This window comes from Ahaetulla prasina, chromosome 10 (assembly GCF_028640845.1).
Source record: "Ahaetulla prasina isolate Xishuangbanna chromosome 10, ASM2864084v1, whole genome shotgun sequence".
Lineage (NCBI taxonomy): Eukaryota > Metazoa > Chordata > Lepidosauria > Squamata > Colubridae > Ahaetulla > Ahaetulla prasina.
In genome coordinates, this window is record NC_080548.1 from 29,002,365 (window position 1) to 29,026,208 (window position 23,844).

The 23,844-nt window shown below is 40.8% G+C and overlaps 1 protein-coding gene across 1 annotated transcript; it reads right to left on the reverse strand.

Moving 5' to 3' along the window:
- Window positions 1–91: 91 nt before the first annotated feature.
- On the reverse strand, window positions 92–20,292 carry LOC131204567 (histone-lysine N-methyltransferase PRDM9-like). Its single transcript, XM_058195958.1, has 7 exons — window positions 19,954–20,292; window positions 18,332–18,455; window positions 13,505–13,645; window positions 5,793–6,064; window positions 4,544–4,611; window positions 3,231–3,412; window positions 92–2,020 (listed from the first exon to the last, which is right to left on the reverse strand). The coding sequence occupies exons 1-7, from the start codon at window positions 20,290–20,292 to the stop codon at window positions 417–419; spliced, it is 2,730 nt and encodes a 909-aa protein (XP_058051941.1). The 3' UTR covers window positions 92–416.
- Between the last annotated feature and the right edge of the window lie 3,552 nt (window positions 20,293–23,844).

The window sequence follows — 23,844 nt, forward strand, 5'->3', positions numbered from 1 at the left end:
AAGAAAAGATACGTTCATCAAGGTACAACATTTACAACACAATTGATGATAATATATCAATATAAATCATAAGGATTGCCAGCAACAAGTTATAGTCATACAGTCATAAGTGGAAAGAGATTGGTGATGGGAACTATGAAACGATTAATTAAATTAATTAAATTAAATTAATTACTGCAGATTCAGTAAATAGTCTGACAGTGTTGAGGGAATTATTTGTTTAGCAGAGTGATGGCCTTTAAGATACAACCGTATCTTAAATTTCTCCTTTTCTTAATATGTTTTTTATAAATTTTATTTTTTTATTCAAAATCCAGGGCTTCAATATTTTGTTTACTGAAAATGAATTACTCATATCAAAAATACTTCATAATTTAGGTTTCTATATTTAGCAATACTATTAAACAATTGGTCTGTTAAGCTTGATGAATACTGGGCTCCACTTGGAGCATTACTGATGACATACTGAAGCTTTTCCCACACTCCCTACTTGAATACGGCCTCTCTCCTGTGTGCGGCCGCATGTGTTTGGTCAAGTCTGCTGATTGGCTAAAGCCTTTCCCGCACTCCCTACTTGAATACGGCCTCTCTCCTGTGTGCGGCCGCATGTGAGTGGCCAAGTGTGATGAGACAGTGAAGCTTTTCCCACACTCCCTACATGAATATGGCCTCTCTCCTGTGTGCATCCGCATGTGAGTGGCCAAGTGTGATGAGACAGTGAAGCTTTTCCCACACTCCCTACATGAATACGGCCTCTCTCCTGTGTGCGTCCGCATGTGAGTGGCCAAGTGTTCTGAGCGGCTAAAGCTTTTCCCACACTCCTTACATGAATACGGCCTCTCTCCTGTGTGCGTCCGCATGTGTTTGGTCAAGTGTTCTGAGCGGCTAAAGCTTTTCCCACACTCCCTACATGAATACGGCCTCTCTCCTGTGTGCGTCCGCATGTGAGTGGTCAGGGTTTCTGATCGGCTAAAGCTTTTCCCACACTCCCTACATGAATACGGCCTCTCTCCTGTGTGCGTCCGCATGTGAGTGGCCAAGTGTTCTGAGCGGCTAAAGCTTTTCCCACACTCCTTACATGAATACGGCCTCTCTCCTGTGTGCGTCCGCATGTGTTTGGTCAAGTGTTCTGAGCGGCTAAAGCTTTTCCCACACTCCCTACATGAATACGGCCTCTCTCCTGTGTGCGTCCGCATGTGTTTGGTCAAGTCTGCTGACTGGCTAAAGCTTTTCCCACACTCCCTACATGAATACGGCCTCTCTCCTGTGTGCGTCCGCATGTGAGTGGTCAAGGTTGCTGATCGGCTAAAGCTTTTCCCACACTCCCTACATGAATACGGCCTCTCTCCTGTGTGCGTCCGCATGTGAGTGGTCAGGGTTGCTGATCGGCTAAAGCTTTTCCCACTCTCTCTACATGAGTATGGCTCCTCTCTTACATGCATTTGCTTCCAAGTGGACAGTCCTGGTGATTGGCTTAAACCTAGCCTATATTTTCTGCATGAATAAAACTTCTTCCATATATGCCTCCCTTTCTGTCTGATCAGACATAGTAATGATCCATCAACCTTTTTAATACGTTCTTTATATAAATATGGCTTTTCTCTATGTATCTGATTGTGAGTAACCAGCTGAAAATGTTTTTCTCCATTGTTTTTATGATTTTTATTCTCTGCTTCTTCATTCCTGTCTTTCAAAAAAAGCATTTCATCATCTTTACCTTTGTTCATGTTGTTTAGTATTCTATATTGCACCATAACTTGATAGGAAGCATAACTTCTTATTTTGGGTAATGATTTTTCTGTTAGTATTTTTTTGGGTTCCTCAGCAAGTATTATACATCCAGAGTGCTTCCATTTCATATGGCGGGTAAGATAATCTTTGCAAGTAAATGCTGTCTCACAACTGGGACACTGATGGCAAACTATTTGTTTCTTCTTCGCCAAGAATGAATTCTGCTTGTGAACTATTTGCAAAGAAAAAACAAAATTATTGGCAAAAAAGGACTGTTTATATGAGGAAGCTGCTATGATTTATACTTTCTTACTTTTATATAGCCCAGCAATGAAAAAGTAGACTTTGGAGTTTATATCTTTTCTTCCACATTAAAGAGTTCACAATTCTTATTATATCAATGTTTATTACCAGTATACAATTAGATAATTTGCAATCACCTATGCAGTATAAAAATGGGATTTAATAAAGGTAATTGCTGATCGTTAACAATTTAATTTTAATTTTTTTAAAGGCATAACTTCTTTCTTGGAAGGTTTTACACAAAATGTCAAACTACATTTGTAGCTCATCAAAATGATATGATAAACTGGATTGAACAATTTGAATTTGCAAGGCAGTCTTATGAATATTATTCTACATTAAAAATATATGTACATATGTATATGTATTTATATATCTCTGTCAACCTATTGTGAACAAGAATTTCTTCTGATTAGGTTTTATTTTCTACATGGAAAATATTAAAAAGGTTTTATTTTCTACATGGAAAATATTAAAACTTGTAGCCTCAAAAAATAATATTTAGTTTTTATTCTGTTGATGAATCAACATATCTAATAGCATTGTTGTCAAATCTGATTAAATCAGAAAAATGGAAATATAGTAAAAAAGATTTCACAAAAACTGGTCGTGTATAGGGCCAAACAAATGTAACATATATTTCTCCTCCTATCATTATCAAAATGGCTTTCAAGACTTGTGTTTGAGAGGAAAACAAGGGCAGGACTTCTAAAGATTTTTTATTCTATCATCTATTAAAAATAACTCTTACTGCAGGAAAAATATGAGTCATGTATCAATATTCATATGAATGTAACCAATGCCAATTTTTTATGTAATAGGTATAATCATGTTGCTATTATGCAGTAATAGTACAAGTAAAAATTATCTCTCATCCTTCAGATAAAATGCTATTTAAAAATGAAATAAGAACTGGCAAAATTCTGGAAGCCACACTAACACCATGTCAAAACATCAGTTGTGTCAACAGACACTGAAATTGTTCCGAGGCATCTTATGGTGTAGAGCTGCAATTTCATTTGTAAAGCTGGGTTGTTGTTGTTTTTTACAATATTTTTGTCTACGGTCTTAAATTACAGTACTAAGCACTAAAGGACCCATGGAAAAATTATATACTTCCTTAGATACTAAGTTTGGGGTCCTCTGGTCTACAGCGATCATTATTAATTTAAGCAACAAATCATCTAGCATTATACCATTTAGCGATTTCCGTTTAGATCGCCATTTGATGCCAAGTTCCTTTCCATATTCTTCTCCATACCAAACCAAGAGCTCAGAATGAGGTTGAATTTCTTTACATGTTCTGTAGTATATTTCTCCATGATACTGGAAAGCAACAAGATTTTGTTCTTCCTCATTCCTGGCACAGTTAACATACCTATTTTTAAAAGAGTGATTGATGTTAAAAGGAAAAATCGTTATCAAAGAAACCAGAAAATTAGTTAGATCTGGGCCAGTCATTCTCTCAGTCCAACCTACCTCACAATATTATTGTAGTGGAGAAAAATACAGGTAGGCCTTGAGTTACAACAGTTCATTTAGTGACCATTCAAAGTTACAACAGCACTGAAAAAAGTGACTTATGACAATTTTTCACATTTACGATCGCTGCAGCATCTTCATGGTCATATGATTTACATTTGGATGCTTGACAACTGGTTCACATTTATGACGGTTGCAGCATCCCAAAGTCATGTCATCACCTTTTACAATCTTCTGACAAGCAAAGTCAATGGGGAAGCCAGATTTCAGTTAACAACTGTGTTACTAACTTAACAATTGGAATGATTCACTTAACCAATATGGCAAGGAAAGTTGTAAAATGGGGCAAAAGCACAATCAATTTTTCACTTAGCAACATAAATTTTGGACTCGATTGTGGTCATCAGTTGAGGACTACCTGTATGAAGTCTTCTTGGGATACTAAATGAAAGGTAGTATATAAATCAAATACATACATGCATACATACATACATACAATTGTGCTATAGTAAGTCACAGCCCTAGAACATTACTATCAGTCTCTTTTTCAAAAATTGTATTTTTAATTTTTGTCCTTGCAGAGTAAAATATATCAGTGAGATAGTAGCATATTCAGAGCTATACACTGTTCTAGTTTTGACTTATATCTCTATTTATAATTATACCAAATGCCTTGCAAAATATTTTCTTTGTTTCTTACAATTCAAAATTATACAACTGTGAGTTATAAAACTAAAACCTGGAAATTCATTTAGATCAATGAAACATCCTTATATTCACAAAGTTGATGTAGTACAGTACAGTACAGCTGTATTACATGGTATTAAAATCAAGTAATTTAGCTTAGATAGTTTGCAGGTTGACTTGTTTGTAGTATAGGTCAGCGGTCTCCAACCTTTCCAACTTTGCAGAGTTGCAAGGGAGGGAAGTAGACAGAATGGTTCTGGGAAAATGCTGGGAGACCACGGGCACACACAGCTCCATTTGAAAATACAAAAATCTCTTTAATTTTATCAAAGATTTTTACCTCATCCAGTTGGAATTAGTTTCATTCTTTCCATCAACGTAAATGTAACAATTCTGCTCTCTGGTAATCTGTAAATATAATAGACATGAACTATGTATGTGGAATTTACCCAATTAGTTCCGGACCTCCGAACCTTTCGTCGCAAGCTTAAAACTCACTTATTCATCTGCGCTGGACTGGGTTAGTTTTAAATTTATGGGTTTTTAATGGGTTTTTATCCTAAATTTTTTAATCTTGGCCAATTTAATAAGTTTTTTAATTGTATTTTAATTGTATTTATACTGTATCATTGTGTATTTTTTATCTGGCTGTGAACCGCCCTGAGTCCTTCGGGAGAAGGGCGGTATAAAAATTTAAATAATAAATAAATAAATAAATAAATAATAAATTATGAATAACAATTTCACTGTAATATAGTAATAATATAATAACATGCCTTACCTTAATCTCTAGGAAATGGGGAAAATGTTTTACTTAATAAGAAAATAATATCAAAACATATTTCCTTACTTTATATCTTATAAATTATTAAAACTTGTTTAATTCAAACAAATTGCAAAGTACCAAAAGCAATAAACCAATAAAACGTCTCTAGAGAGAGGTTGCCATAGTCACACATCACAATGGAGAAAATACTGTTTCATGTTATTACAGACTAGCATACTTAAAGGAAAAATATTAAGTACAGGTAGTCCTCGACTTGTAACCATTTGTTCAGCAACCACTATAAGTTATGATAACACTAAACAAAGGGACTTACAACCTGGGCCCTAAGTTATGGATGTTGCAGTACCCCTACAGTCATGATTTAAAAACTCAGATGCTTGGCAGTTCCCATACTTATGACCTCAGGGGTGCTTCAATTTTCCTCACCCGCATATCTCTCTCTCCCATCTATGCCCTTTTGGCCCTCTGCCACCCTGGGCTCTAACCACCCAGGCTGACCTTCACAATCTTGCTCTCGCTGATCAGGTATATGGTATGGCTTGGATTGGGGTAAGTATTCCCATGACCCATAATTCTGAGTTAAAGATGGTAACTAGGACTGCTGGAATTATAGTTACTAAGTAATAGTCTTTTGAGATCTTGTCTTATCACCATACTGCTTAGCAATCACATTTCTAAACTCAATTGCACTCAAGAACTACCTATAAAGCCACATGGTAGCATAACACAAATTAGGCTTGCTTAGTCACTGAAAGTAAAAATTACATGAAATTGCTGTAAAATCTAAGTAGTGTGATCATACCAGCCAGGAATAGCCACTGTTTGCTGATGCTTCTTCCTCTGTCCTTGTCCCTTCATATGGTCCAAAATGAATTCCTGGCGTCAATGTTTCCTTTTCATTCCAGACTCCAAAACCAGCTCTGGGGATACTTGAAAGACCAATTCTAAAACCTGAAGGTAAAGTGCGGGTGGCTCTATTTGGCAGTCCTAGTTCAGCTGCTGTGTCTCTGATGAAAAGTGGAGGACCATGAACAGAACACTCATCAACAAAGAAAGTCTGGCAATATTCACAAACTAAGAAAGTGAAAAGAGAGAAGGGAATATGGAGTGAGAGTTTAACAAACTATCCTTTGCTAGAGCCGAGGGAGGCCACTGTTCCTCAGATTGCCGGCGGTGAATCCCTCTATGTGAGGTGGGGCCATAGGAATCAGTTGGGCTTGCTGATCACGTACCTGGCTCCTTGCTGCGTGACCACAGCCCTGCCCGAGCTGCTGGAGTTATTTGCCACTGTGGCAGTTGAGACCCCCAGACTTATAGTTAAACCTGGTTGGGCCCAGAGGGGGGGGTCCCCCTTGTTGAGATGTGCCCTCCAGGTTTCCGAGCATTTCATCAGCCGAGGGTCCAAGGCAGGGGTGGGGGGGTGGCGGTTGTTATCAAGGAGGATCTAGAGCCGAGGGAGACCACTATTCCTCAGATTGCCGGTTGTGAATCCCTCTATGTGCGGTGGAGCTATAGGAATCAGTTGGGCTTGGTGATCGCGTACCTGGCTCCTTGCTGCGTGACCACAGCCCTGCCTGAGCTGTTGGAGGTACTTGCTGCTGTGGCGGTTGAGACCCCCAGACTTATAGTCATGGGGGATTTCAACCTGCCATCAGCTGGCTTGTCATCGACGGCAGCTCGGGAGTTCTTGGCTTCCATGACGGCCTTGGACCTGATTCGAGTAAATGATGGCCCTACGCACACGGGGGGAGGCACACTGGATCTGCTTTATATCTCTGGACAGTGGTTAAATGATCTGGTATTAGATGATTTAGTAACAGAACCAATGTCATGGTCGGATCATTTCTCCTTCGCCTAGACTTCAACCGCCATTCACCACCCCAGGGAGACGGAACCTACGGTGGTCCCGCCCCAGGCGCCTGATGGCCCCCGAGAGGTTCCTGACGGAGCTTGGGCCATTCCCTGAGGAACTGGCCCACGGCACGACTGAGGAACTGGTCGTGGCCTGGGAACAGGCCGCGCCGGGCCTTGGACCGTGTCGCGCCTGCGGCCTCTGACCCGGCGAGATCTCGACCGCCCCTTGGTTCTCCGAGGGGCTGAGGGAGATGAAACGCCGGAGAAGACGCCTGGAGAGCACCTGGAGGTCCAGTCGCTCGAACTGATCGGACACTAGTTAGGTCCTATTCTAGGACCTACCTAGTGGCAATGAGGGAAGCGAGGCGCCCACGCCCACCCTCATTGCGCCGGCAGATAACCGCCCGCCGCCTGTTTGGTGACCCGCCTTCCTACATCAGGAGGTGCGGGATGACCCTTGCAGGACGAGCCGAGGAGTTTAGTGGTTATCTATACAATAAAATCGCTCAGCTGAGGGACGGTCTGGACCGAATTTGGGATGATCCAAGCGAGGGAGAGGGGGCACGTCTTGTTGAGCCCATTTGGGATGAGTTTGACTCTGTGGCTCCCGAGGACGTGGACAGGTTGTTGGGGAGGCTCCACGGCACGACATGTTTACTGGACCCGTGCCCTTCCTGGCTGGTACTGGCCACTCAGGAGGTGACACGAGGCTGGCTCCAGAGGATTATCAACGCTTTTTTGTTGGAAGGGGTTTTCCTGCCGCCTTGAAAGAGGCGGTGGTGAGACCCTCCTTAAGAAGCCTCCTGGACCCAGCTATTTTGGGTAATGATTTTTCTGTTAGTATTTTTTTGGGTTCTTCAGCAAGTATTATACATCCAGAGTGCTTCCATTTCATATGGCGGGTAAGATAATCTTTGCAAGTAAATGCTGTCTCACAACTGGGACACTGATGGCAAACTATTTGTTTCTTCTTCGCCAAGAATGAATTCTGCTTGTGAACTATTTGCAAAGAAAAAACAAAATTATTGGCAAAAAAGGACTGTTTATATGAGGAAGCTGCTATGATTTATACTTTCTTACTTTTATATAGCCCAGCAATGAAAAAGTAGACTTTGGAGTTTATATCTTTTCTTCCACATTAAAGAGTTCACAATTCTTATTATATCAATGTTTATTACCACTATACAATTAGATAATTTGCAATCACCTATGCAGTATAAAAATGGGATTTAATAAAGGTAATTGCTGATCGTTAACAATTTAATTTTAATTTTTTAAAAGGCATAACTTCTTTCTTGGAAGTTTTTACACAAAATGTCAAACTACATTTGTAGCTCATCAAAATGATATGATAAACTGGACTGAACAATTTGAATTTGCAAGGCAGTCTTATGAAGATTATTCTACATTAAAAATATATGTACATATGTATATGTATTTATATATCTCTGTCAACCTATTGTGAACAAGAATTTCTTCTGATTAGGTTTTATTTTCTACATGGAAAATATTAAAAAGGTTTTATTTTCTACATGGAAAATATTAAAACTTGTAGCCTCAAAAAATAATATTTAGTTTTTATTCTGTTGATGAATCAACATATCTAATAGCATTGTTGTCAAATCTGGTTAAATCAGAAAATATGGAAATATAGTAAAAAAGATTTCACAAAAACTGGTCGTGTATAGGGCCAAACAAATGTAACATATATTTCTCCTCCTATCTCTCGACCGTCGCAGACGGTGTTGACAGGGGGCAGAGGTCGACCGCGAGGGCCTCACTTGTGGGGTCCTCAGGGTCGATTCTCTCGCCTTCTGTTCAACATCTACATGAAACCGTTGGGTGAGATCATCAGTGGTTTCGGGTGAGATACCAGCAGTACGCTGATGACACCCAGCTGTACTTTTCCACCCGGACCACCCCAATGAAGTTGTTGAAGTGCTGTCCCGGTGTTTGGAAGCCGTGCGGGTCTGGATGGGGAGAAACAGGCTCAAGCTTAATCCTCCAAGACGGAGTGGCTGTGGATGCCGGCACCCGATTCAGTCAGCTGCAGCCGCGGCTGGCTGTTGGAGGCAGTTATTGGCCCCAAAGGATAGGGTGCGCAACTTGGGTGTCCTCCTGGATGATCGGCTGTCGCTTGAAGATCATTTGAGGCCGTCTCAGGAGGGCCTTCCACCAGGTTCGCCTGGTTCGCAGTTGCGCCTTCCTTGATCGGGATGCCTTATGCACGGTCACTCATCGCTCGTTACCTCTCGCTTGGATTACTGTAATGCTCTCTACATGGGCTCCCTTGAAGTGCACTCGGAGGCTTCAGTTAGTCCAGAATGCAGCTGCGCGGGTGATAGAGGAGCTACGTGGCTCCCATGTAACACCGATCCTCGCAGGCTGCACTGGCTGCCTGTGGCTTTCGGTGCACTTTAAGGTGTTGGTTATGACCTTTAAAGCGCCCATGGCTTAGGACCTGGGTACTTACGGGACCGCCTGCTGCTACCACACGCCTCCCACCGACCCGTGCGCTCCCATAGAGGGACTTCTCAGGTGCCGTCCGCCAAACAATGCCGGCTGGCGGCCCCAGGAAGGCCTTCTCTGTGCTCCCACACTCTGGAATGAGCTTCCCCGGGTTTCGTCAAATACCTGACCTTCGGACATTTCGCGAACTAAAACACATCTCTTTATCCAGCGGGGCTGGCTTAAATTAGTTTTAATGGAAATTTTATTAATTTTAAATGGGTTTTATCCTAAATTTTTAATCTTGGCCAATTTAATAAGTTTTTAAATGGTATTTTAATCTGTATATTGTATTGTTTTATTTTGCCTGTACACCGCCCTGAGTCCTTCGGGAGAAGGGCGGTATAAAAATCAAATAAATAATAATAATAAAATAATAATAATGGGGGATTTCAACTTGCCATCAGCTGGCTTATTATCGACTGCAGCTCGGGAGTTCCAGGCTTCCATGATGGCCCTACGCACATGGGGGGAGGCACGCTGGATTTGATTTATATCTCTGGTCAGTGGTTAAATGATCTGATACTAGACGATTTAGTAACAGAACCAATGTCATGGTCCGATCATTTTCTCCTTCGCCTAGACTTCCGAACCGCCACCCACCATCGCAGGGAGACGGAACCTACACGTTGGTTCCGTCCCAGGCGCCTGATGGACCCTGAGAGGTTCCTGACGGAGCTTGGGCCATTCCCTGAGGATCTGGCCCACGGCACGACTGAGGAACTAGTTGCGGCCTGGGAACAGGCCGCGGCTGGGGCCTTGGACCGTGTCGTGCCTTTGCGGCCTCTGACCCGGCGCAGATCTCGTCCGGCCCCTTGGTTCTCCGAGGGGCTGAGAGAGATGAAACGCCGGAGAAGACGCCTAGAGAGCACTTGGAGGTCCAGTCGTTCCGAAGCTGATCGGACACTAGTTAGGTCCTATTCTAGGACCTACCTAGTGGCAATGAGGGAGGCGAGGCGTTCCTACACCTTCACCCTCATTGCGTCGGCAGATAACCGCCCGGCCGCCCTGTTTCGGGTGACCCGCCTCCTTCATCAGGAGGTGCGGGATGACCTTGCAGGGGCGTGCAGAGGAGTTTAGTGGTTATCTATACGACAAAATCGCTCAGCTCCGGGATGGTCTGGACCGAAATTGGGATGATCCAAGCGAGGGAGAGGAGGCACGTCTTGTTGAGTCTGTTTGGGATGAATTTGACCCTGTGGCTCCCGAGGACGTGGACAGGTTGTTGGGGAGGCTCCACGCCACTACATGTTTACTGGATCCGTGTCCTTCCTGGCTGGTGCTGGCCACTCAGGAGGTGACACGAGGCTGGCTCCAGAGGATTATAAATGCTTCTTTGTTGGAAGGGGTTTTCCCTGCCGCCTTGAAAGAGGCGGTGGTGAGACCCTCCTTAAGAAGCCCTTTGGACCCGGCTATTTTGGGAAATTATCGGTTAGTCTCCAACCTTCGCTTTGTTAAGGTTGTAGAGAGTGCTGTATGCCGACAGCTACCCCAATACCTGGATGAAGCCATCTAGACCTGCTCCAGTCCGCTTCCGACCCGGATACAGCACGGAGACAGCTTTGGTCGCATTGGTGGATGATCTCTGAGGGCCAGGACAGGGTTATTCCTCTGCCCTGGTCCTATTAGACCTCTCAGCGGCTTTTGATACCATCGACCATGGTATCTGCTGCGCCGGCTGGGGGATTGGGAGTGGAGGCACCGTATCGGTGGTTCTCTCCTATCTCTCCGACCGGTCGCAGACGGTGTTGACAGGGGGCAGAGGTCGACCGCGAGGGCCTCACTTGTGGGGTGCCGCAGGGGTCGATTCTCTCGCCTTCTGTTCAACATCTACATGAAGCCGCTGGGTGAGATCATCAGTGGCTTTGGGGTGAGATACCATCAGTACGCTGATGACACTCAGCTGTACTTCCACCCCAGGTCACCCCAATGAAGTTGAAGTGCTGTCCCGGTGTTTGGAAGCCGACGGGTCTGGATGGGGAGAAACAGGCTCAAGCTCAATCCTCCAAGACGGAGTGGCTGTGGATGCCGGCACCCGATTCAGTCAGCTGCAGCTGCAGCTGACTGTTGGAGGCGAGTTATTGGCCCCAAAGGATAGGGTGCGCAAGTTAGGTGTCCTCCTGGATGATCGGATGTCGCTTGAAGATCATTTGACGGCCGCTCCAGGGGGCCTTCCACCAGGTCCGCCTGGTTCGGCAGTTGCGCCTTCCTTGATCGGGATGCCTTGTGCACAGTCACTCACGCACTGCTACCTCTCGCTGGATTATTGTAATGCTCTCACATGGGGCTCCCTTGAGGTGCACTCAAGGCTTCAGTTAGTCCAGAATGCAGCTGCGCTGGTGATAGAGGAGCTCACGAGCTCCCATGTAACACCGATCCTGCGCAGACTGCACTGGCTACCTGTGGCTTTCGGTGCACTTTAAGGTTTTGGTTATGACCTTTAAAGCGCCCATGGCTTAGGGCCTGGTTACTTACGGGACCGCCTGCTGTTACCATATGCCTCCCACCGACCCGCACGCTCTCACAGAGAGGGACTTCTCAGGGTGCCGTCCGCCAAGCAATGTCGGCTGGCGGCCCCCAGGGGAAGGTCCTTCTCTGTGGGGGCTCCCACACTCTGGAACGAACTTCCCCCCGGTTTACGCCAAATACCTGACCTTCGGACCTTTCGCCGCGAACTGAAGACACATCTTTTTATTCGCGCGGGGCTGGCTTAAATTTTATGGATTTTATAGTTTTTATTAATTTTAAATGGGGTTTTAGTTTTCTATATATTTTAAATTTTTAGGCAAATTATAATAAGTTTTTTAATTTTGCATTTTATATAATATTGTCTTGTCTGTTTTTATTTGCCTGTACACCGCCCTGAGTCCTTCGGGAGAAGGGCGGTATAAAAATCAAATAAATAAAATAAAAATAAAATAAAATAAATTCAGTTTTCTTAGTTTTCTATAGGCAATAAATATTATGAATGTGACTTGAAATGTTTGCATCTCAGTGAAGATCTCAGGAGCCATTTATGATTTTTATCCTATCCATTTTTATGCCTACCAATTATGTAAACAACATAATAGCAGATGAGTTGAGGTTCAAGGCTCAAGAGGTGACAGCAGCTGGCTAGTCTTGTCTGCTTGGAAACTAAGCAAGGTTGGGACTATTTAATGCTTGAAAGTGAAATTACCAGAAAATCCTAAAGCTGTAGACTAGACTGGGAAGCTAAAGAATGAATCCTGGCAAAATTCAATTTCCTCCTGCATGTAGGAAATTTATACATGTGGAAATGCTGCATATTGTGAAAGCATGTTTGCCAATAAAAAGCAAAAAGCTTTCAAAAGCTTAACAGAACTATCCTGCACCCAAGTGGAAACAAAGAGGACAGATGATACATTTAACACTGTTTTATGTGGTCATGTATGTTGATTTGTCCCTGTAAAAACTTGTCAAAAGTCGTTATTTATTTGCCATGTTTTCCTCCTCTCTGCTTAGTAGATAATGTAAGAACCCCCAAAAAAACTTAAAAAACAAACAAACCCTGTACTGGTAAGCCATTAGGATCAAAGGAAGGAACCAGCATACATGGTTTGACATCTTCACGGCAAAACATAAACCATGATGACATTATTAGAACTTTGTCAGGTAAGAGCATTTTATTTTTACATTAAGGTTTGAAATCCAAAAATCTCTTTGTCAGCAATCCCCAACCTTTACAGCTCTGCCGACTGGTGGCAGAGGGGAGAACGGGTGGTTTCGCGCACACGCTGCATAGACATATGCATATGTAGCTACGTATGCGCGCACACTCAATCACCACTTGTGCAGCCCAGTTCCCAACAGGGGGTTAGGGACCTGTTTGAGTCACACACAATTTTTTTTTAATAATAAAACTACTGATTGAGAATCTATAATTCTTTTCTTAGCCAATTCTGACAAACTTTGAGAACACACTCAGACACACACACACACACACACACACTTTGAGAAATTCTAAATATGTATACAGTATATATATAAACATAACATCCTGCTTATTTAATACAATAGTTTTAAAGTTTAGTAAATTATTTGAAAAACACTGAAAAATTATTAATTCTATAAACATATATAAAGTTTGCTTAGGAGAAAGGAAAAAAAAATCATTAAAAAAGTGCCTCTCACACAAGTAGTCATCATCATTTGGTTCATTTATTTCCATGTATGCTTTTCTTTCTCTCTTCCGTAATCTGTAAGTGCTAATTTCCTTGTTCTGTTCTTTTTTCCTTTCCTTTTTCTTTTCAGGCACAGATTTTGTTTGGAAATCTGAAAAATAAAGTACAGCATATAAAATCTGATATTGTAATCTATATTTCCATGGAAAGTAACAATACCTCAAGTACAAGAATGCAAATTAAATCATTGTTTTTCCAAGTATTTATATCATGCCAAGTAAGAGGTTGAAGAATTATACATTATAATCGTATTTTATTATTTGGATTCAGGATTGTTTAACAAACTGTGAGGGTAGAAAATTTGCTAAAAAGTTTGGGATGATCCCATCATACTACAAGGTGTTGGAAGAAATGTCCATATGAGTTCAGTTCCAAGTGGGGGAAAAGACACTGGAAACATGGAGACTGCTTGGAAAGATGGTTTAATGGTGGTCAGGTTCACATGGTTTGAGTTCCTGAACAGAAAAAGGGACGAGATACTGAGCGTGCCTTGGTTTTATGCTTTCTCTGAGCTTTGAACTTCCTGGGGCGCAGGAGGAGTATCCTTATTGGTTGTCAGACCCCAGGGGGTGGGGTAAGGGGGTCTTAGCTAGCCTTGCTGGCTGATGTAATCTCCCCAGGTGCCATGTGGTTAATTTGTGTTGCTAGATGGGTCCTATTGTGTTGCAGATGATGGTCCATTGACAAAGGTTGGGAGAATAAGTTTCTGCCTCTGGCCCATTGATAAAGGTGGGGGGAGGCAGGAAGCTGCAGGGAGCTGCTTTGTCCGTAAAACATGTTTCTCCATTTCTCATCCAGGGAAATATAATATTCTGCCTTTTTAATATTTCCTAAAATATTTCATTCTTCTAGGAGAGGAGTGAGTGCTAACTTCCTACAACATCTAGAGGACAACAAGAAATGACATTATTATATTTGTACAGAATACCTGAATGTTTACATTGACAAAAATCTGCATCAAAGTATCTGGTTTATTAATGAGATTTTCAAGTGTAGCTACTGCATTTTCGTTGGAAGTCCGTTGGAAGAAATGGATTAAGATACCTTTTCAGGTCCCAAAACAATTTTTACTGAGAATTCTATTTTGCAGGAACTAAAACAGACGCAATTAATCACACAATAAATGCAATGTATCTTACAATTAAGATCAGTCTATTGTTGCATATAAATATGCTAAATTAATTAATAGGCCTTACATTATATTCTGCATCAAAAACAAATATGAACGTATTTGTACATGGACATAAATAGGAATATATTTGTACATCCACATTAACTTTACAAAAAAGTCTTTATAGCAAGAATAGTTTTAAAACGGCATTCTGCTGCTGCAATATGATTTCAGGAACATAAATAGTTGCATTAAGAATTTGCCAATATGCATACATGCATGCCCAAACATGCTGAGAACTACCGATTTTCCTTTGAATCTGAAGTGCTGCACAGCCCTATTACCACATTCCTTCAGTCTTAAACAGTGGTCACCAACTGGTGGTCTGCGAGAAAATTTTGGTGGTCTGCAGAAAAATTATTTGCATTTTTTTATATTGCACTAAATCAGGGCTCCTCAAACTATAGCCTCTGGGCCGGATACGTGCAATGAACGTTTGTGTTGCTGCAGAGAGTGTCCCCCTTTGGGGTCTTTTTGTGCCGTTTGGAGGGGGGAGGAAGAAATTCCAGCTTGGGGTCTGCTTCAGCCTCCTGGTGCAGGGTTTTGGATGAAAGCTGGAGGAAAGTGCTGCTGGTGGCAAGGAGCCAGAGGACCTTGTTCCAGTGGGACTGCATCATGGCCTGGAATTGGCTGACCATCTCAGTCCGCTGAGCCTCCAGATGCCGGTACCTGGCCTTGTACTCCCGCAGGTCTTCCCTCTGCTTGGAAAGCCTATGCTCATAGTCCTGAGTTCTGCTGAGCCTCCTTCTCGGTCAGATCCAATTTGAACTGTGCCAGTTATTTTGCCAACTCTTTCTTGTGGTGGATGCTTAGTTCCAACAACTGCTTCCTGTTAGGGCCCTAAGGAGCCCAGGCAGGGAGGCGAGGAGTGGTTGGCAGGGGAGGGGTGAGTAGAGGCTGGCGAGGTGCCCCTTGATGTGAGTGACATCGAGTTGGCCACACCCACCATCACATGACCACCTAGCCACGGCCACCCAGCCAGTCATTAGGTAAATCATATTAGTGGTTGTGGGATTTAAAATTATGAATTTAGTGGTCCCCGAGGTCCAAAAGGTTGGGACCTCTGGTCTTAAAGGCAAAGTTTAAATTCTATGTGGCAAAGATTTTTGCCTATTGTTCCTATATGTTCCTGTACAGAGCATGGGCAGCTGGCAATAATTCAATCTAAATTTCTGTATTCTACTCTTATAGCTTCCAGAAGCATCTCAAAGGTAGTTCTATGCTAGGAAAAAGATTTCTTTAGCAATCTGTAGCTAAAAATTATCCTCACAGTAGCTAAGAAAAATTAATTCAATGTAACAAATTTTAAAAGATAAATTTAAATCTGTATCTGGATGAAAAATGATACTGTACTATAGTTCTACAGTTGTCCTTCCGGACTTAGCCATCAACTTATGACTGCAATTGAGCCCAAAAATTTATCTTGCTAAGCTTTTGCCCCATTTTATGACATTTCTTGCCACAGTTGAGTGAATCATTGCAGTTGTTAAGTTAGTAACATGTTTAAGTGAATCTGGTTTCCCCATTAATTTTGCTTGTCAGGTCTCAGAAGGTGATCACATGACTCTGCAGACATCATAAATATGAGAAAATTGCCAAGCATCTGAACTTTAATAATGTGACCATGGGGATGCTGCAAAGATCTAAGTGTGAAAAAACAATGATAAGTCATTTTTTTCAGCGCCATTGTAACTTTGAACAGTTACTAAACAAATTGTTGTAAGTAGAGGATTAACTGTATTATGTTTGATTTTTAAAATGCTTTAAAATACTTTTTTAAAACACTGAACAATGAATTCCAAAGGAATATGATATCTTGGTTTCCAATCAATTATATATTGATTTCACTAATGACAGCTTTGATCTTGGGTAATGCCAGCCTTGTGAGATTAATGAAATGCAACTAGTGAACCATATTTTTTTGTTTTTGACTTTACAGAGATATTTGGGAAATATTGATTATATTATATCACAAAATTATATTCTATGCTTCTCATCTTCTATGAAATCAAAGGTTGGGTATTTTGAACAGCATAGCAAAGTTGTGCGCCATTGTTTGCCTCTGATACCTCCAGATACAATTTAAGGTATCAAACTTTGGTAAAGATTTGTTCCTTTTTAGTTTTTATCTGAAGTTTTGCAGTCAATCTTATCTTCCACTGCAATTGTACAGAACCTTAAGTATCTTACAGTTATCATGTTTCCTAGTCAGCATCATTCACAGCACTGTCACTTAATTATCTTTACACAGGATGACTGAGGTACTATATGAGTTAATATTATCTGAAATGTTGCCTCCTGCCACTCTCATGCTACATGTGATTCATATCTTTCACAATACAGTGCTGATTTGATGAATTTGTATCATTTTGAGCAGCTGTAACAGAATAACATAAAACCTGTTATTTTGCTACACAGATACTACTACAATGACAATTTTCCCACTTATTGTATATGGAATACAACCTTTTAAACTACACTAGTTAAATGTTATCAAAACTTTAAAGGATCACTAAAGGTATTATATTCTTATATAAAGAACAAAAGTTTATTTCATTTTTCTCTAAGCAGTTATTAACAACCTTAAAGTCTGCTTTAAGATTAATAGCATGCATAGCACTTAAATTTTTATCCATTTTTGTGATCATTTACATTTGGATTGCAAATTCTGTATTATTGGTTAATTCATTCTGAAGCAAGAGTTGTATTCTATTACATTTCAATATTCTGCAGACTTAGATATTTTTATTGTATCAAGATTATTTTGATAGCTTACCAATAAGTGTTGGTGTCCATTCCTCATCTGATTCAGATGATTCATTTGCAGTTATTAAGAGCTGCTGTGCATAATACATAAATGCTGGTTTAGGAGTAGGAAGACCTAATAAAAATATTAATTATCACTTATCAGAGAATGTCTAATGCTGCACTTTTTTTACTGATTCCCTAAATGTTTTTCTATTTGGCTGAGGCCAATATAAGGCATAATCACAATTGTAGTGCTAACTGAAAATAGGAAATTTTTCTCATTCTGGGCAACATCTGCCTATTTAAAATGCACTAAAACTAACAACTAGCAAGACCCCAAACCCAAAAAGATTAGATTAACCTTTTATGCAACATAGGACTATTCCTTTGTACATTAAATCTTATATTGGCATATTTCACTATTACCTCAAGGATTGAACATGGCTATTGTGTTATATATCTGTATAGTGTGGATCAATCCACTGATTTACTGAAGAAAATCCATTGTATCCAAACTTGGAAGGAATTTGTGTTTCTGCTTCCTATAGATAATTTCATTATCTTCACTCATGGGTCACTTATTAAACTCTTATTAATATTATTTGCTTGTTTGAGGTTTAGGATGTTTTCATTCAGATGAAACTTTTAAGTTTTAATGTATTAAATGGAAGGGCTTTGCTAAAGTTAGGGCTACAATTAAGGATAGAACCATATTTCAGCACCCAGTACTGAAATATTTTATTTATATCCCCATAAATATTTTATTTTAACATATGCATAAATTAATCCTCTGAAGTTTCTCCTTTTGTATGGTTTCAAAACATGGGTAAACAATTCAATAATTAGAATTCTGCTCACCTAATTGAATCATAAAGTCGTAATTATGTTTCATGTTCTTATAACGTAATTTCTCCCATTCTCCCATTTCAGCCCACTGCTCTTTAGAAAAATAGACAGAGAGCTCTTTAAACCTATCTTCAACCTAATACAGAAGAGAGGACAATAAGAGTATATTATATGTTTACATTTCCTGCTTAAAACAAACAAATGCCAAAAGTTGGGTTACAATTTTTCACCATTTTGACTACATTTTAATTTACATTTAACAACACAGAGCTATTAATCACCGGATCTGACACAAAAGATTGGGGATTGCCCTTACAAGACTGTAGGATACAGGTAGGTGACTCCCTTTCAGCCCAACTCACCTCACAGAGTTGTTGTGCAGAAAATAGGAGAAGGAATACTATTTGTGTTCATCGCCTTGAGTTACTTATAAAAATAATAAAGGTGGAGTGTAATAATAATCAGGTATACAAATTAATAGATTTGATTAAAAATCCATGTAAGCATGGATTTCTTTCAGCAGTCTGCATCCAATGTGCTCAATCTGAAAATAATTTCCTTCTAGTAATATACAATAAAAATGTATATAATTTTAAATGGTAGTACTTTATATTTACTGGGGATTTGAGTTTTAAAGTCAATAAATACATTGAATGTATACTGCATTAGTATTAAAGCTGGAGATTATAACTAATACTGCATATAAAAATAATTGCTTGTTGAAATGTTATAATTAAATAGTTTGCTGAATCAATTCATTACATTTGAGATCAATAAAAACTTTAATTGGTCAACATTCCCAATTACCATAATGGATTCATTTTTCCCCCTCAAAGATAAAATATTAAAAATGGCCTTAGCAATAGGTAATAACCATTGCTTATTACTCTAATTCTTTGAATTCAGAATAAATCCCAATAAGATCAGTGGGGTTTGTTATAAAGCTGCATTTTGTTTTTCGTTGAGAATCCATGAATCAAAACTTCAGATTAAGTTATCTGAATTCATATTTGATTGGACTTAATTGCCTTAACTGACCATTTTTAGTAGAAAAGGTAATTGCAGGGCTTGATAATGTAACTAAAAGTATCCTTACATTTGATACTATGAAGCTCCCTAGTAAAAATGTTGCTCTTTTTGTTAATTACAAGTCCAAACCAGACAGGAAAACAAAACAGCCACTGATATATAGAAATTATACACCTATAAAATACATGTGTGCTTATCCCCTAAATGATATAAATAAATAAAACTTCAACACAGAAATTTCTGTTTCTTTGTTGCAAAGCTAGGAACCCTCCTTACAGAAGTTTCCCTAGATTCAAATCTCAGTTCAGGTAAACTAAACTTGTCTTTTAATAAAAAATTTTCTGAAAAACTGCTGCCAGATTCCTGATTTGGTCACCATAAACTCACACAGATCTTTTCCTACAATGTACTATATCTACTCCCACATAACTGTGCATGACACAGCATTCTAACTCTATCACATTCCGTGTAATTTTTAAATATAAAATATTATTTCCTATCTTGAAAAAAAAAGTTGACCTCTTGAAAAGCAATAAGTCCTATCAAATGAGCATGTCAGTCTGTTTCTCTGGAGTTTTGGAACCAATTACTTATTATTCCCTCACCTTGGACTTTTGTCCACTTTTCTTATTAATCTGCTTTTTGCTCCTGTCTCCAGAACTCTTTTTCTTGGTACCTTTCTTTATCCCACCGGCCTCAATATTTATTGAAACATCACAAGACCCGCTAGTTTCTTCTATTAAGGATTCTCCTGCCCAAATCTTTGGATCGGTCTCCAAGTTCTCTATAGGAACAGATCCTTCGCTTTCAACGGCTTTTTCTCCTGCAAGATCATTTTTATCTGATATTTCTCCCCTCAGCCCTTGGTCCCTTGCCCCACTTGAAGTATCTTTGCTCTGTCCCTGGGATTCAGCCTCCATTTGCCTCAGCCCCTCAGCTTCCATCCTAGCGGGGTTTATCTCCTCTATTCCCTCAACCTCAGGTGGCATCTCCTGCCCTGTTTCCTGGGCTTCTGCCCCAATTAGCAATCCCCCCGACTCCCTCTGAGATTCTGTCCCCCTTGGCATCTTTCCTCCAATTTCACCCCAGCTGAATCATCTATATGGGATCAAATCATCGGGTTTTGTGTTGTTGAGTGCTTTCCCCCCATTGAATATTAGATTTCCTTCCCCCGCTTCAGTGATGGGTTGCCTAGGAGTCAATTGCTCCTTTCACCCTCCTTTCCTCACACGGAGTGAGGGAGAAAGAGAGAGACCCTTCCCAGCAATTTTCCCGCCTTCCAAGAGAAGCCCGCCAAAACGACGCGGAGCCAATCAGCGCGAAGCGCGGACAGGTTATGGCCAATCAATGAAAAGCGCGGGGAAAAAAAGCCCCGAATCTCTCACGTTTGGCTGCTTGGGGGGAGAGAATAACGGCGTTCGCCTCAGAGCCGAAAGAATGAGAGGAAAGCGGGATTTTTCCCGCTGAGGGAACGGAACTGTAACGAGAGATAGAGTATATATTTTCCAGTCAACGGAAATCCGTGACTGATGTCTATAAATCACAATATCTTGCCTTCCTAATATATCTGTTAAACTTATATCTGTTATCTAATACAGGGGTCTTTATTTTATTTATTTATTTGTCAAGCATGTATTAGATCAGGGGTCTCCAACCTTGGCCACTTTAAGACTTGTGGACTTCAACTCCCAGAATTCCTCAGCCAGCTTTGCTGGCTGAAGGATTCTGGGAGTTGAAGTCCACAAGTCTTAAAGTTGACAAAGTTGGAGACCCCTGATCTAATACATGCTTGACAAATAAATAAAATAAAATAAAGGATTTCTATTCTCATCATCACCCATACTGGGGGAAGATGGGAGAATGAAGTTCTGAACACTGGAAGGCATTACTTTGGGGATGAGGGCTGTGGGTTTTCAAAATGTGTGTCTGTGTAACAGGTACACATACAACAATACCACAATCCAGTCCAAAAACTAGAATCCAGACATGCAATGTGAGCTGTTTACAAAGGAAGGTTTTTTTTGTTTTTTTTTAAGAAATCCAAGGTATCTTTGTTTTTCCTGTCAGGGTGACGGGTTGAAGGATCACTCTGGTTTGGGTTTAATGTCTGTTAAATTCAGCCAAGCTGTCTATTGAGTCAACACAGCATGATTTGCAAGGGATCAGGGATCCTTCAATTGCTGCATTGCAAAAGGAGTGGATTTCAACATTTGTAACTCAGCCAGGGGAGCCACCAGCCATGGTGACTGGGGATGGCAAAAATTGCTCATCTATGCAGAAGCAGCTTCCAGGATGGTGTTTTTAGCCACTCATTGCATGTTAGCCTAGTGTGTTGCAAGAATTCAATTTGTGTGGCTAGTTTATTGGGTCACAAAAGCACAGAAGATTGGGTTGGGTTAGGTAAACCATGGTTAACTATGGCTAGGTGCATCATGAAATGGCCTCTTGGGTAAGAAAGCTCTTAGACCATCAGTATTAATATTTATCCTGTGACAGTGGTGAAATTCAATTTTTTTTTTTTACTACCGGTTCTGTTGGCGTGGCTTGGTGGGCGTGGCAGGGGAAGGATACTGCAAAATCCCCATTCCCTCCCCACTCCAGGGGAAAGGATATTGCAAAATCCCCATTCCCACCCCACTCCATGGGGATGAATACTGCAAAATCCCCATTCCCTCCTCACTCCAGGGGGAAAGATATTGCAAAATCCCCATTCCCTCCCCACTCCAGGGGGATGAATACTACAAAATCTCCATTCCCACCCCACTCCAGGGGGAAGGATATTGCAAACTCCCCATTCCCTCCCCACTCCAGGGGTGAGGATATTGCAAAATCTCCATTCCCTCCCCATTCCAGGGGGATGAATATTGCAAAATCTCCATTTCCACCCCACTCCAGGGGGAAGGATATTGCCAAATACCCATTCCCTCCCCAATCTGGGCAAAAAGGGTCATCCTGCTCATCTATGCAGAAGCAGCTTCCAGGATTTATTTATTTCTTTATTTTGTCAAACACAACAGTATATATAAGTATAAGCATGAAATAACCATACGAATTGGATACAATCAAAGGGGACATTAGGACAGGAACGGGTAGGCACGCTGCACAGCCCTTCCAGACCTCTTAGGAATGAGGTCAATAGTAGACAGTTTTTGGTTAAAGCTTTGGGGATTTTGGGAAGAAACCACAGAGTCAGGTAGTGCATTCCAGGCATTAACAACTCTGTTACTGAAGTCATATTTTCTACAATCAAGATTGAAGCGGTTCACATTAAGTTTAAATCTATTGTGTGCTCGTGTATTGTTGCGATTGAAGCTGAAGTAGTCTTCGACAGGAAGGACATTGTAACAGATGATTCTATGAGTTAAACTCAGGTCATGCCTAAGGCAGCGGAGTTCTAAATTTTCTAAACCCAGGATTTCAAGTCTGGTGGCATAAGGTATTTTGTTGTGATCAGAGGAGTGGAGAACTCTTCTTGTAAAATATTTCTGGACACGCTCAATTGTATTAATGTCTGAAATAAGGTGTGGGTTCCAGACAGGCGAGCTGCATTTTTATGTGTTTTTAGCCACTCATTGCATGTTGACCTAGTGCAGGGGTCTGCAAACTTGGCTCTTTTAAGACTTTGTGCACGTCAACTCCCAGAGTTCCTCAGCCAGCTTTGCTGGACCTTTTTTTGAACTGAAATTGCAACAGATTTACCCTAATGCAAGACAACCATGTGGTGTCACTGTAGCATCAAGTTGAGCATTCAGGTGGAGAGTACAAATAATTGTAGATTTTTGTAGGTCTGAAGCAATAGGCGCAAAAATTAGATATTGAAAGCAATCCCAAATCCCTCCCCCCAAGGATTCAAGTTGAGTGTCCAATCCACATCTCCCCATGTGGGGCCCTTCTTCATACGGCCCCCATCTATCTGGTATGCCAGAATGGTTGACCTTGACAGCTATCAGTTCATTCCATTGCACAGCTGATGGCTCTTTGATTTCCAAATAAATTAACTTCCTTTCTAATGTGTTTTTTAAAAACTACCTTTTAGCATTATGGAAAAATGAACAGTGAGAAAGCATTTACCCAGCAATCTCAGATTAACAGCCAATCAGGGTACAGCTTATTTGATAGAATTGTGTATTAATTAATGCCATTAACTATTGCTTAAATTCCTGTAAAAAAAGAATATAAAACTAATAGTCTTCCAGATGTGTTAAACTATAAGTATACATTGACTTATGACCACAATTTACCACAAAAATGCCCACAAAATTTCTGTTGCTAAGTGAGATATTTGTTAAATATGTTGTGCTCAGTGGTGAAATCTGAACCGGTTTACTACCAGTTCACTGGCTGCGCATGCATGCCATGCACCAAATGGACACTGCACATGCATGCACATTGCACACCATGTACCAAATGCGAGGTACATGCATGCAGTGCACACCAAACGGCGGCATGGGGTAAGTAGAACAGTACGCAGGGTGTGTGTGTGATCAGCTGTGCCG